The sequence below is a fragment of the Mustela nigripes genome, chromosome 15, assembly GCF_022355385.1.
Source record: "Mustela nigripes isolate SB6536 chromosome 15, MUSNIG.SB6536, whole genome shotgun sequence".
Classification (NCBI taxonomy): Eukaryota; Metazoa; Chordata; class Mammalia; order Carnivora; family Mustelidae; genus Mustela; species Mustela nigripes.
In genome coordinates, this window is record NC_081571.1 from 24,307,648 (window position 1) to 24,321,024 (window position 13,377).

Here is a 13,377-nt window from a genome sequence, read left to right on the forward strand (position 1 = left end):
AAAAGCACTAGTAAGATTGAGTTGTAGGTTAAACTAGCTTTTTTTCCACAGAAAACTATTTTTACTTAAACAACCATTAATAGAAATTATAGTTTCTTAGACTTGGGTGTTTGGCACACATTTCCTTGGGAAAAAAAAAAAAAAAAGAACAAAGTGAGCCTACCCCTGGAAGTTCAATATTGACAGCATTTGTTTAATGATAAAATTCACACTACAAAGTTAAAATTGGAAATCTGTAAACCTTTTATGTGTCATAGTAAGCCTGATAGCTTCTCAATAATTAATTGTTTTTTGATGAGATTGGTAGCAATATTAACAAATGTGATTTTAATACTGTATGATAAAATGTGTCAACATCAGAAGAATCTGCATAATTCATTGAGTCAATATCTTCCAAGTGGCCAATGCATGATGTTATAAAATCATAAAAGATCTATTCAATGTGCAAGGCAGACCAATGGGTTTTAATGTAACAGAACATTAAAAAAAAAACTCAGATACATGTTCAGATTGCATGGTACAACTGACCTTGAAGGAATAACTATTTGTTGAGTTTTGCAGTTGTATCAAAAAAGTCCACAATTATCCAAAAGGCTATTAAAATATTCTTTTTCCAACTTTTTGTCTGCGTGAAGCTTCATTTTCTTTATACATTTCAACCAAAGCAACATTTCATGCCAGATTGAATGCAAAAGCAGATATGAGACTCCCTCTTCTATTAAACCAACTATAAAGGATTTGTAAAGAGGTAAAACAATATTATTCTAATTTTTTTGTTTTAGAGAATAGTTACTGTTCACAAAAATGTAAATGTGTTAAGATAGTGGGTTTATTATTTTTTGAAGCCTCTCAGTTTCAATTTCTAACACAGCAAATATAAAGAGATATTATCCACATAAACTAAAACTGTTAGGGATTTTAAGTACTTCTAAGAGTATAAAGGAGTCCTGAGACCAAAAGAAAGTTTGAGAACTACTGGCCTACATAAACAGTCCAGTGACCACTGATCAATAGTATGATTTGTCTAACAATTCATATATTACAAGTATGTTAAAGGGTAGTGAAATTTTAAAATACCATTTAAGAGGTCAGGGATTCCAGGTAAGAAAGCTGACCATGACAAGAACATCTAACTGTATTACAGTTGTATATACAACCTCACTGAAGGGCTAGGTAGAAACGTGCTAACCTAAATAACTGGAAAGAAGTAAGAGTCTGCAAGACTAAAGGCAAAAGGAACTGTGCACAAGCACAGTAGTTTCCTACCTGGGAATAAGTTTAAATTTCTGATACAGCTACACTACACACACACACACACACACACACACACAGGAACTGACTAAATAAATAGATAACAGATGGTGGGAGCCATGTTTCTCACTGTTGGGAGAGATGTGGTAATGGATTAGAGTTGAGAACATCAGAATAAATTCATGTTTGGCTTAATATAGATACAGATGGCTACATATAGAGATATTTATATGCATATATACAAACTTAGCATACACATATATTCCTTGCTCTGTCAGCTGAAAGGGCCTATAAGCAAAGACAGTCCACTAACAACTATGGCCAGATATTGGTTTCTGACACTATCTTCCATTAAAAGGAACCAGGGCTCATTCAAGAAATGACTGACTCTAGGACTAGGGCAGGAAATATACAAGATAAACCTGCAGCATCTTACATTACCAGAAAATAAGGAAGTGCTAAAAAACCAAAACAAAACAAAAATTCACCTACATAGATACAGATACGTCAAAGGGACACAGATGGAACTGAAAGAGTTCCCAAAAGCCAATCCTGGGACAGCTTAACAAAACAGTATGCGATAGGGTAAAATAAGTACCCATGACTTCATATTGAAATAAACAAATGGTTGACTATATACACAAATGGGAGAAAAGAGATTAATCTCCCTTGTAGAAGAATTCTGAATAATTAATGTAAATATTCCATTCTCAGAGAGGGGGAGCATAATCCCCACTCCTTGAATATGAGTTATCTGGGTCTGGGTTCCATTATACATGGAATTTGATCCAGTTCTCCATTGATTTTAGGTATTTCGAGAGTTGGAAGACATGGTCCTACCAGCAGGATGTGGGGCTAAGCACTGGCCAGATTTGGCAATCTGCCTGTGCTTCTGAGCTGAACCCTCAGAGACATCTCCTCCTACTTCACAGCCTGGCTGGTAAATTTCTGGGTCTCCAGGGACCTCTCTCTCCTTGCCAGTGCTTCCCCTTAATTTCTGTGCCTTCAAGAGAACTCTGTAATCCTGTTGTCTGTTCTTCAGTCTTCCGAAGGGGCCTCTCTACTCTCTGGGGTGACCCAGAATGTCTCGGAATTTCTCTCAGTTCTACTTAGATGCCTTCAGGCTCTGGTATCCCTAATACTGGAGCGTCTCTGTGGAATTTCTCACAGTTCTGTCAGCCCACCTCCGGACTTTGATGATTAAAAGCCCTGATCCCCTCAGGTGGCCCCCATGATCTGCATGTCCAACTCTCAGTGTTTGGTTGTTGAAAATCTGAGGAGCATATAGGGAGGAAAAAAAGGTAATTTACAGTGTAGAAACCACATAATACTATGTCAGCCAGATGATCCAGCTCAATATCAGTAAGAGAGAAATCATGTACCTTTGATATAATGTGGTAAAAATGGCACTGTACCCCATGGTCTTCTTCCCTAAAACCCAAAACCCTGACTGAATCATGAAAAAAAAAAATCAATCAATAATTCCAATAGAGGAACATCCTACAAAATACTTGGGATACAACATACTACAAAATAAAACCCAAGTCTAAGGAACTGTTCCATCCAAGAGGACCTATGGAGACATGACAAATACATATAATGTGGGATCCTGGAACAGAAAAAGACATCAAGTAAGACCTACAGAAATATGAAAAAACTATGGACTTTAATTAATAATAATGGCTAATTTTAACAAATGTACAAGCCAAATATAAGATGTTAATCATAAGCAAAACTGGATGTATAAGATATGGGAACTTGTACTAACCTCTCAATTTTTCTTTAAAAAGTAAATATAAAAGTTTTCTAAAGAATAAAGTGTATTTTTAAAAACATATATTAAAGAAATGACTTAGTCTTACAGACACAATTAATTATACAGACTGTCAAAATTGCTGGCTACATGAAAATATATATCCTAAATTCCTTCAAATGTAGAAAAGTCATTTGCAGTAAAAAACCTTGAAAATCATACTGCAGCTTCATTACGTAGTCTATACACTTTTAAATATAATATTTAACAATGGTTTCCAAACCTACCATTTTTTTCTCCCATCTTTTGGCGTCGTTCATAAACATAAAACTCTTCAAAATTAACTTTATCAAAGGATTGAATCACTTTGATTGAAGAATATAACTGGAATCCAACTATGGTCTCTATGAAATTTGCAGTCCTTAGAGAAAATACATCATTATGCCACTCCAAACCTAATGTTCTTGCATGCCTGAATTTTCAAATAGTAACTGTAGTTGAAGAAACTTTTAGAAGTAACCACTAGTCCAACCTGATGATGAGTCCATGCAACTTCATCGAGTATTTACAGTCATATCATATCACTGATAATCTATTTTTAAAAATAAAAACCAACTCCATCTTTTGGTCCATGGATGCATGAGACATTCTGTAAAGAAAATAATAAAGATTGGCACATATATGCAAATAATAAAACATATAAGAAAAAAAGACTGTTCTAACAATAGCTCTTTTAAAATAGTATAAACTATTACAGAAACAAGAATAATTATTAAATGAAAAAATATGTAAAATATCAAAATTAGGAAATTACAGAGAAATTAAGAATCACCTGTATTTAAAATATTGTTAATTCACATAAACTATCCCCATTTTATAAATATTTTAAAAGTTTTCTTATTTCTTATAAATACTTGATAAAAACTTTAAAATGGGGATAGTAACACTAACTACCTCAAATGAAGGAAGAAAAGGCAATAATGACCAAGAATTTCTCAAAACTGAAAAACACATAAGCCAACTAAGGATTCACTGGGTACCAAGCAAGATAAAATACAACTTTAGAATATCAAAAACAAAGAGAAAGTCTTAGAAGTTTCCAGAAAATCTAGACTATCTAAAAGACATTCTTGTCAGACTGGTAATCAGACTTCTTATCAGAAATGCCAGATGTAGGGGCGCCTGGGTGGCTCAGTGGGTTAAGCCGCTGCCTTCGGCTCAGGTCATGATCTCGGGGTCCTGGGATCGAGTCCTGCATCGGGCTCTCTGCTCAGCAGGGAGCCTGCTTCTCTCCCTCTCTCTCTGCCTGCCTCTCTGTCTACTCGTGATCTCTCTGTCAAATAAATAAATCTTTAAAAAAAAAAAAAAAGAAATGCCAGATGTAGTAAGTTTTTTTTTAAAAATTTTAAATTTTTAATTTTTTATAAACATATATTTTTATTCCCAGGGGTACAGGTCTGTGAATCACCAGGTTTACACACTTCACAGCACTCACCAAAGCACATACCCTCCCCAATGTCCATAATCCCACCCCCCTTCTCCCAACCCCCCTCCCCCCAGCAACCCTCAGTTTGTTTTGTGAGATTAAAAGTCATTTATGGTTTGTCTCCCTCCCAATCCCAGATGTAGTAAGTTAAGGCAAAGTAAGTTAGACCCCAGAATGCCTTCCAGCCAAGCTATCTTTGAAAAGTGAAGGTTAAAAAAAAGAGAATTTTAGACATATTCAAAAAGGCATTTAGGGACTCTCTGAAAGAAATAAAGTAGTACCCAAACTTCATGAAAAAAACTAACATATATGGAAGTTCTGAGGTATAAGAAGCAAAAATGAGCAAATGGCTAAAACACATTAATGCTAAAGACAGATTAAAAATGGGTTTTAATACCAAGTGAAACAAAATGATAGAATCATGGAAAATTATGTTCTTTTATAGAATGGGTACAGAAGGGGATTACTGCAAGATTAAAGAAAGTAAAGTAGAAGCACTGTCAAGTCCTTCATATGGAGGATATCAATACTAATCAAATTTAGATCTTGTTAGGAAACATAAATTTAAGAACTATGTTGAAAATGCACTGGTAATGTATTTAAAAAAAAAACAAGGAGAACAAAGAAAATTTGGGGCCAACCTCAATTAAAAAAAGGAATGGAAAAATAAGATATAAAAGATACAAAGAGGGGCACCTGGGTGGCTCAGTGGGTTAATTTAAGTCTCTGCTTTCAGCTCAGGTCATGATCTCAGGGTCCTGGGATCCAGCCCCAAATCAGGCTCTCTGCTTAGCAGGGAGCTTGCTTCCCTCCCTCTCTCTCTCTCTGCCTGCCTCTCTGCCTACATGTGGTCATTCTCTCTGTCAAATAAATAAATAAATAAAATCTTTCTAGAAATAAATGAATAAAAGATACAAAGAAAAGCATGGTAAATTAGATAAGAAAAAAACCAAACTGTTAATAATCACAAAAAAGGTGATGTGTTAATCTAACTTATTAAAGGGCTCTCAAAATGGATTGCAAGCAAAACCTAGCTATATTTTAAAATAAGAGGCCTACTTAAATCACACAAAATGTCAACAAAAGGTTGAAATAACAGTATGTGGAAAATGACATACCAGCAAATATAAGAAATGTTCATATCAAATAGAATTTAATATGAAAACCAATAAAAGAGAGAAATATTTTACAATAATAGAACAATTCACATGAATATCTAATTGAAATTTCTGACTTAATATCAAATAGGCTCAAGAAGTAGAAATCCCAATTAGAGGCAAAAGTATAAAAAAAAAGTTTAAACAAGATCTTAGGAAAGCTACATGCCACATATCCCCACCTCACTCCTATTATAACAGTTTTATAGATGAATTCTACAAAACTTTCAAGGAACAGATAAATTCTATCATACATGAACTGTTCCAGGTCAGGAAAAATAATGGGAGCCACTCAATATTTTTTTTAGATTAGTATAACCATGACATGTAAGAGAAGAAACTCAAGGCCAAAGGCACTTCTGTACAAAAATACTAAGTAAAATATGCTGTAGAGTAAAAGTATATTACTAAAACACAATTTATCCTGGGAATATCCCCAAAATTTAATATTGGAAAGTTAATCAATGTAAATTCCTACATTAACATATAAATGGAAAACCGTAATTTCAGATGCAGTAAATAAAACAATTCAATAAAAGTCAGCAACTATTCTGGAGGCTGGGAGATGAGAGAACCTTAACAAACTAGGAAGAAAAGATCACCTCTTTAACCTAATAAACTCTCTACTAAAACTCATATATAATAACACATCAGACGCATTTTCATTAAAGTCAGGCACAGAGATGAGGACACTTGCCACCACTGCTCTTATTCAGTATTATACTGGAAGTCTTAAGAGAAATGCAGTAAAATAAAAGAAACACCTAAAGACTTAAAAAAAAAAAAAGCAGTATCTATCTGTAGAATAAACAAAAACATGATAAAGTTAAAAGCCAAGCAAAGAGCTAAGAGAAATAGAGCCTGTGAACTTTGGGTTAGTGGGATGGTGCAGCAGGTTCATCACTCGGTGCAGAGTCAGAAGTGGGGCTCAATCTCATGACCCTGAGATCATGACCTGAGCTGAAATCAAGAGTCATATGCTTAACTGACTGAGCTACCCAGGCACCCTGACACTGAAAAAATTTTTAAAAATTATACAGGACATGCAGTATCCAGTGTACATAAAACTTTAAACCATTAAGAAAAAGATGATCCAACAGAAAAATCGGTAATTTTTAAAAGAAATTATAGAAATTTACATAAATTATAAATTAATAAACATATGACTAGATACTGCATCCCTACTAGTAATCAGAGAATGAAAAATTTTTTTAAAAATGACAAATGATTTGATCTATCAGATGGACAAAAAGCAGCCAATATCTTGTGTTGGTCTACAGTGTAGGAAAACTGGAAGTCTCAAAATTATTTTGGGAATGTTTAAATTAGTGTAGTATTTTGGAGGCAAATTCGGCAAGACCAATTAAAATTACAAATGTTCGTAACTTTGGGGCACCTGGGTGGCTCAGTCAGTTAGTTAAGGAAACTGACTCTTGATTTCAGCTCAGGTCATGATCTTAGGGTTGTGAGTTCAAGCCCCTTATCAGGCTCCCTGCTCAACAGGGTGTCCACTTGAGAGTCTCTTTCTCCCTCTCCCACTAGTGCTCTCTCTATCTTAAGAGAAATGAGTAAATCTTAAAAAAAAAAAAAATAGTGTTCGTAACTTAAAACCAAGCAATCCCATTTTTAGGCATATATATATATCCTTGAGAAAAACACGTGCACAAGAAAATACATACCAGAATTTACCTGCAGCATTGTCTATAAGTTGAAAAACTGGGAACAACGAATGTCCATCAAAAAGAGAATGGCAAATAAAATGTGCTATATAGTACCTATCAAACAAAATAGAATTTAAATATAAAAACCAATAAAAGAGACAAAAATAAATATTTTACATTAACAATTCAGCTATATACTGGAACACTATCCAGCAGGTATAAAAAAATGAGCCATAAATACATAATAAGCTATAACAGGTATACACTTCAAAACACTATCAAATGAATAAAGTTAGAACATGATATAGTATGATAGTATCAACATTTTTTAAAGTTACAAATGCATATAGGAACCCATTGAGAATACAGAAGCATAAAAAAAGACTTAAAGGTTTTGCACCAAACTCCTTAACAGGGGGCTGGGGAAGCAAGGGGTAATTCAGGGGTTGTGGACTGTGCTACCTGTAAGGATCTAATTTTGTAAAAAGAATGTAATAGTGCACTTAATTTAAAATTTAAGTATATAATTTTCAAAAAAGGATTGTCCATTTTAAAGGCTTTTGAAACAGACTGCCAAACTCCTTTCTAGAATGGTTCTACCAATTTCTACCTATTTCACCTACAGCACACATGCATACTAATAGCTTTTATTTTATTTTATTTATTTGACAGAGAGATCACAAGTAAGCAGAGAGGCAGGCAGAGAGAGAGAGAGGGGGAAGCAGGCTCCCCACCGAGCAGAGAGCTCAATCCCAGGACTCTGGGATCATGACCTGAGCCGAAGGCAGCGGCTTTAACCCACTGAACCACCCAGGCGCCCCTACTAATAGCTTTTTGAAGAAAAATCTCACCAATGTTGTTCATATCTTCTGAAATTTTAAAAATAACTGAACAGTAAAACGTGTACTAAAGAAAATTTGCAAAATATAGTAAAGCAAAAAGAAGAGGGGCTAAATCACTCAAAATCTCATCATCCAGAGACACCTGGTTTAGTATTTTGGAGTGAAACAGGGGTTTTTTAATTTGGTCATATTTTCCCCCTTCTCACTTTTTCATTTTGGAGAAAAGCGGAAGGTTTGTTTCACCTCAATTTCTGGTTGCTTTGTTTTAAAGAACAGGCTTTTTATGAAACTGAACATTTCTTCTCTATTTCTCAGGTTCTAACTACGATGAGAGTAATGCACATTTATTGAGTAGAAACCATGTGTCAGGCACACTTCTAAGTACTTCACTTACTCTTACTGAACTGCATAACGATCATGAGAAAATTAGCATGTCTGTTTTTTCTAAAGAGGAAGCTAAGGCGTGTCACACTGTAAGTGGCAGTGACAAAAAATAAGGAACCAGGCAGGATGATTTCAGAGTCCGTTTTTTGGTTATTCCACTCAACCTTTTCGAAGTTCCCTTTCTGTTTCCCTCATGCAGAACTCATTGCAGGTTTCCACATGTTGAAATGCTCAGTTCATTACACACTGTTCCTTATTCTAATTACTTATGGGGTTGTGGTTAATCAGAGTCAGGTGCCTTTCGGATGTAATCTCAATTCCGTGATCTTGGACAAATGATTCTACTTATCGAGGACTCGTGTCAAGTCTTACCTGTGAAATGGGTCAGTGGTTAAACCTTCCAGTTCTGCTTCTGGATTTTACACTGCAGTCCATTTCCTGCAGCCCCTTTTACAGCCTCAGGTTCCCAGCTGCTTAGGAATCACCTCACATTAAGGTATGCACCCGGAGACAGAAAATGAAACGGGGGTTGAGAACTCAGAACGCCCACGGTCCCTGCTACAGCCTGGGACTGCAGGTGGCTAAAAGGAAAAGGGAGGTTGCAAGGGCTGGGGTCCACGCAGCCGAGGGCTCCGCCGCGGCCCCAGCTCCAGGACCGAAGGAGCTGTCAGGGGGCCACCCAAGGCCGTGCCTCCGCTCCACTAACCACTGCTTTTTCCACGCCGCCCGCCACACCTGAGGGCTGCGCCAGGCCCGTTCCGTTGGTAAGGCTGGGTTTCCCCGCGGGTCGGGTTCCTTTCCGACTCCACGCCACCGAGACCCCAAGGTCCCAGATGCCCCCCAGGCCAGGAAGTACTTCACCATTTACCAGACCTCACCTCAGCAACAACTGTCCCGCCTCGCCTCAGGCGGGGAAGGAGGGCCGCCCAATCCCCAACGCCCAGGCCTACCTAACGCTAATCCTAAATGGGAGGAGCCGGACACCCAGAGCTCCCACTACTTGGCCAAGAGCCCATTGGTTGGACACCCGACTGGGTCCACGCCTCAAGAGGCTCTGCGCGCGTATCCCCGGCAGCGCGGCGGCGCCCAATTGCGCCGCCTTCCGATTGGCTGCCAGAGCTCTCGGCTTGTCTCGCGCTCTCTGGCGGGGCCAATGGGGATACTCGCAGTCGAGAAGCCGGCATTGCAGGAGTGGTGGCGCAGCTGTTTCCTCTGGTAGGTGTTCCGCTGCCATCTTGTGTGTGGCTAGGACTGGGCTTCTCGGCGGTTGAAAGCTTACTTAGTGGCTCCAGGTGTGGAGGGGTCCTGAGAGAGCAGTGGAGGAGAAGGGGGATCTGAGGGCAGACACCTGGTGCCTTCTCACTTACCTGAAAGGGAGAGGTCTTCTTGGTGTGAATCAGCCCTGTCTCGAGAGAGTGATGATGAATGGTGGTGGTGGGGATCCCAGGCTTTGGTTAGTTGGTCATTGTGGAGGGCTTGTTGGGGGCTCTGATGCCTTAACGCTGATTCCTTTGGTTCCAGAGAGTTACTCCCATAATCTTTGTGTCGGAAGATTGACCATCACCCCTCCTAAAGAGGTTGTCTGATGGACTGCATCATTCAGAAAGGAACAAGGCTGGTCATTAATGGAAGGGGAGAGAGGGCGATGCCTCACCACTATCCTCAGGTTAGAAAGAGACGTCTTCATGTTCTGTCGTTTGCGAGGGAGTGACTGCTCAAGTGTTGGCTCTTCTCGACAGTTAACCCTCTGACTAAGGTCATCCTTTGATAATTGTGGGCCTCTGGTTCTGCGTTTGGGCAGGTTTATTAATATGCAGCGAGCATTCCTGCAGTGGTTTTTTAAAAATCTACTAATTGGTGGTCTTTTTAGAAACTGTAAGTGAAGGAAGACTTTTGGCAAATGTTTGTTTCTCTGGTTAGGATCTGTTGGAAGATTTCCTTTGCTTTGTCCTCAGCCAGCCTCCTGCTCCTTCAATTTCGGAATTTTCTAGGTCTGCCTTGACTTGCTCTGTTGCTTCGTCAGGGGAGGCGTGTGTAAGGGAAGGTATTTTCTGAGCTCTTTTTGAGGTAGGAGGAAGAAAGGAATCACTTCCTTTTCCTCCATTTCGGTTTTTGTTTTGAATCGAAGTAGACTGCACACATTCTTTCATTTGGAAGGAAAAATGACAGGATATGGAAACCTAGCTGATAAAAAAAACTAGTATTTTGTGGTTAGCTGTTTTGACACGCATTAGACGAAAACAAAAATACTTAAGTTTTCAGTTGGTTACCCAATGGTGGCTCAGCCTCGTCAAGAGTACCGTGTGTTTTGTGGCAGGAATATCAAAAACAGCAGTAATTGAATGATTAAAATTTAATTTTCTTTTAAAAATTTGCTTCTTAAATCACGAGTTTTGTAAGGCCTAAGTTGCAAGAGTTCAAGTGTTAGTAATTTAGTGGATGGTAAGGTGCATGTGGCTATCATAAAGTAAGGGATCAGTGGCTATAAGAGCAGCTCAGTAAATGTTCGCTGAAACTTCTGCATAGCATTCTCATGTAATAATGCCTGGCATGTGTTCAGAAGTATAATTGTTGAATGAATAAATAAAACAATATGATAATTAGAAAGTGTGGATATACGTTTCTTTTTTGCCCAACTGAAAACGAATTTAACCTGCTTTCTAGAAAACTTGACTTTAATTTTCTTGAACTAAATTTATTGCTTCCAATTTATACATACAAATACTATTATGGCTAAGTTCATAATCCTTTTTTGTGAGGTCTTTTTATGAAATCGTAATACACTGAAATTTAGATAATGAAGGTGAGCCCTAAAGTAATAATGCTCTGTTTGCCATTTTTTCTTGAAAGTTTCTATAAATGAGTATCAAACTTGTCAGTGCCTTCCTTAGCTCTCTTCTGAAGAAAAAGATGTATTGTTTTTCTAGTTTATTTTTAACACTGCTTAAAGTCAAAATACTGCCAACTTTAAGTTTATATTGCATAAATATGTTCTGTAATTTTAAGTAAGTAATTTTTAAATAATAAGTTAGGTAAGTATGATATTTTTCTTTGAAGAATACAAATCTCTGAATTTTATAATATATAAGCTGAGGATCCTTAGAGGTTTCTTAAAATAATACTTTCGTATGAACAGTGTTAAATGACTTTAAGTAAAAATGATTTAACTTATATTGTGTGGTAAGGATTATTTTTCATTGCAGTCTCATAATGTATACAAGTTTAGATTTTTTTCCCCATTATCAATTGATGCATGCTGTTTAATTAGAAAACATTTGATAACACCTTTGAAATGAATTTTTGTGGCTGAATATAGATTAAAATTACTTACTTTCATAAAAAAAATCAATAAAAATGCTCTCAACCTGTTTGCAGTTCTTGTATTTGATATTTTAAAGATATAAATGATTTTATTAGTGAAGATTTTAGGGGATAAATTAAATAATGCAACTAAAAATAAATGATTTAAAACCATGGAGGTGAAAATTACCATTGCAGTTTGTGGTGTTTCGTTAATCGATGAAATTGATTGCCTGAGTCATGAGAATGTCTCTTATCTACAGAAAATGCTTGTGAGATAAACACGTGGGACATTCAGATTATTTCCCTTAAAGAGAAAATGTTTGAAGTATTATATATGTACCTGTTTTTAAATGACAGAATTGAAACACTACAATTTTCCCCTTATGATGACTTCTCCCTTTGTAATAGCTCATTTGCTCTTGCCACTTAAACTATAATTTTTGTGCAAATAAGTCCTGATTCTATGTCAAGTTATGCTCTTTTAAGCACTTAACACTCATTTCTCACAGCCTTTGGGGCAGTTAGATCTACTCAATTTGTATGCAACTCTAAGGTTCCTATCATGATTGATGGTATAGGTATCTTCTGAATGGCTCTGATTTAAAACTTCAAATTCTTACCTCTCCCTGTGACCTAACTGTATAATCTGTAGCTTCAACCTCCAAAATGGCTTTGCTTCTCATTTTTCTACAGTCATTGCTGCTGCCTAATTTAGGCCCCCTTTTCTTAATATTTTATGTATTATTGACAAATCCCCTACTTCTCAACTTGGAATTTGTACTAGTTAAGGTACAGGTTTGGCTACTGTGACAAACTAAAAAATAATTGTGCCCCCCCCAATCTTTTTTTAGATTTATTTATTTTTAGAGCGAGAGAACACAAGCGGGAGGGTCAGAGGGAGAATAAGAAAAAATCCGAAGCAGAATCCATGCAGAGTGTGGAGCCAGATGCAGGGCTTGATCTCAAGACCCCAAGATCATGACCCAAGCTGAAACCAAGAGTTGGACTCTTAACCGACTGTGCCAACCAGGTGCTCCATGCCCCCCGCCAATTTTTTAATAAAATAAAAAATGTCTAAACTAAGTAAAAATTTGAGCTGATCACGTAGCTTTGCTGCAAAAAGTTGTCAGAGGCCCCCCAAGCTCCTAATTTGTTACTCTGCTACCTCATCATGCAGCTTCATGTTGTGGACCAAGATGGCTGCTTCACTTCCTGCCATTTTATGCCTTGTGCTTAAGTTAAAGGCTAAAACGCATCAAGGTAGGAAGCACAGAATCTTGGCAAGGGGTGGTAGGAGTAGGATCTTATTCTCTACCTTAATTTTTTTTTAATTATATTATCCCCCAAAATTAAGTAACAATTTCATTTCTATGATATTATTGTGAACTTTTGATGACTCTGTTAGGTTCCTACAGTTAGATTTTGGAGGAGTAGGGTGTGTAGCTTGTGACCCTCAAATGCTTCTATTGTGGCTTACATCATTTGCAGATCTAGGGACTCTTTGTACTTTCCTTTTCTCTTTCTAATGGTTCCCACTGCC

General features: G+C 37.2%; 2 protein-coding genes across 18 annotated transcripts in view; one reads left to right on the top strand and one right to left on the bottom strand.

Annotated features, from left to right (window-relative positions):
- SETDB2 (SET domain bifurcated histone lysine methyltransferase 2) overlaps positions 1-10,061 on the bottom strand; it is a 93,269-nt gene extending 83,208 nt beyond the window's left edge. The window contains exons 1-4 of one of the 5 annotated variants that reach the window (XM_059377911.1): positions 9,902-10,061; positions 8,907-9,115; positions 7,327-7,422; positions 3,292-3,653 (exon numbers count right to left, since the gene is read on the bottom strand). In XM_059377911.1, coding sequence (XP_059233894.1) covers positions 3,292-3,307 — 16 coding nt within the window. In that variant the 5' untranslated portion in view covers positions 3,308-3,653; positions 7,327-7,422; positions 8,907-9,115; positions 9,902-10,061. Of the gene's footprint in view, positions 1-3,291; positions 3,654-7,326; positions 7,423-8,906; positions 9,610-9,901 lie in introns of those variants that run through there. The other 4 variants (XM_059377910.1, XM_059377909.1, XM_059377914.1 and 1 more) reach the window with 4 other exon arrangements.
- Positions 9,684-13,377, top strand: part of CAB39L (calcium binding protein 39 like) — a 123,270-nt gene continuing 119,576 nt past the window's right edge. For 3 of the 13 annotated variants that reach the window (XM_059377919.1, XM_059377923.1, XM_059377915.1), the window contains exon 1: positions 9,684-9,749. The gene's annotated coding sequence lies outside the window, so the exon portion shown is untranslated. Of the gene's footprint in view, positions 9,750-10,110; positions 10,201-13,377 lie in introns of those variants that run through there. The other 10 variants (XM_059377918.1, XM_059377924.1, XM_059377920.1 and 7 more) reach the window with 7 other exon arrangements.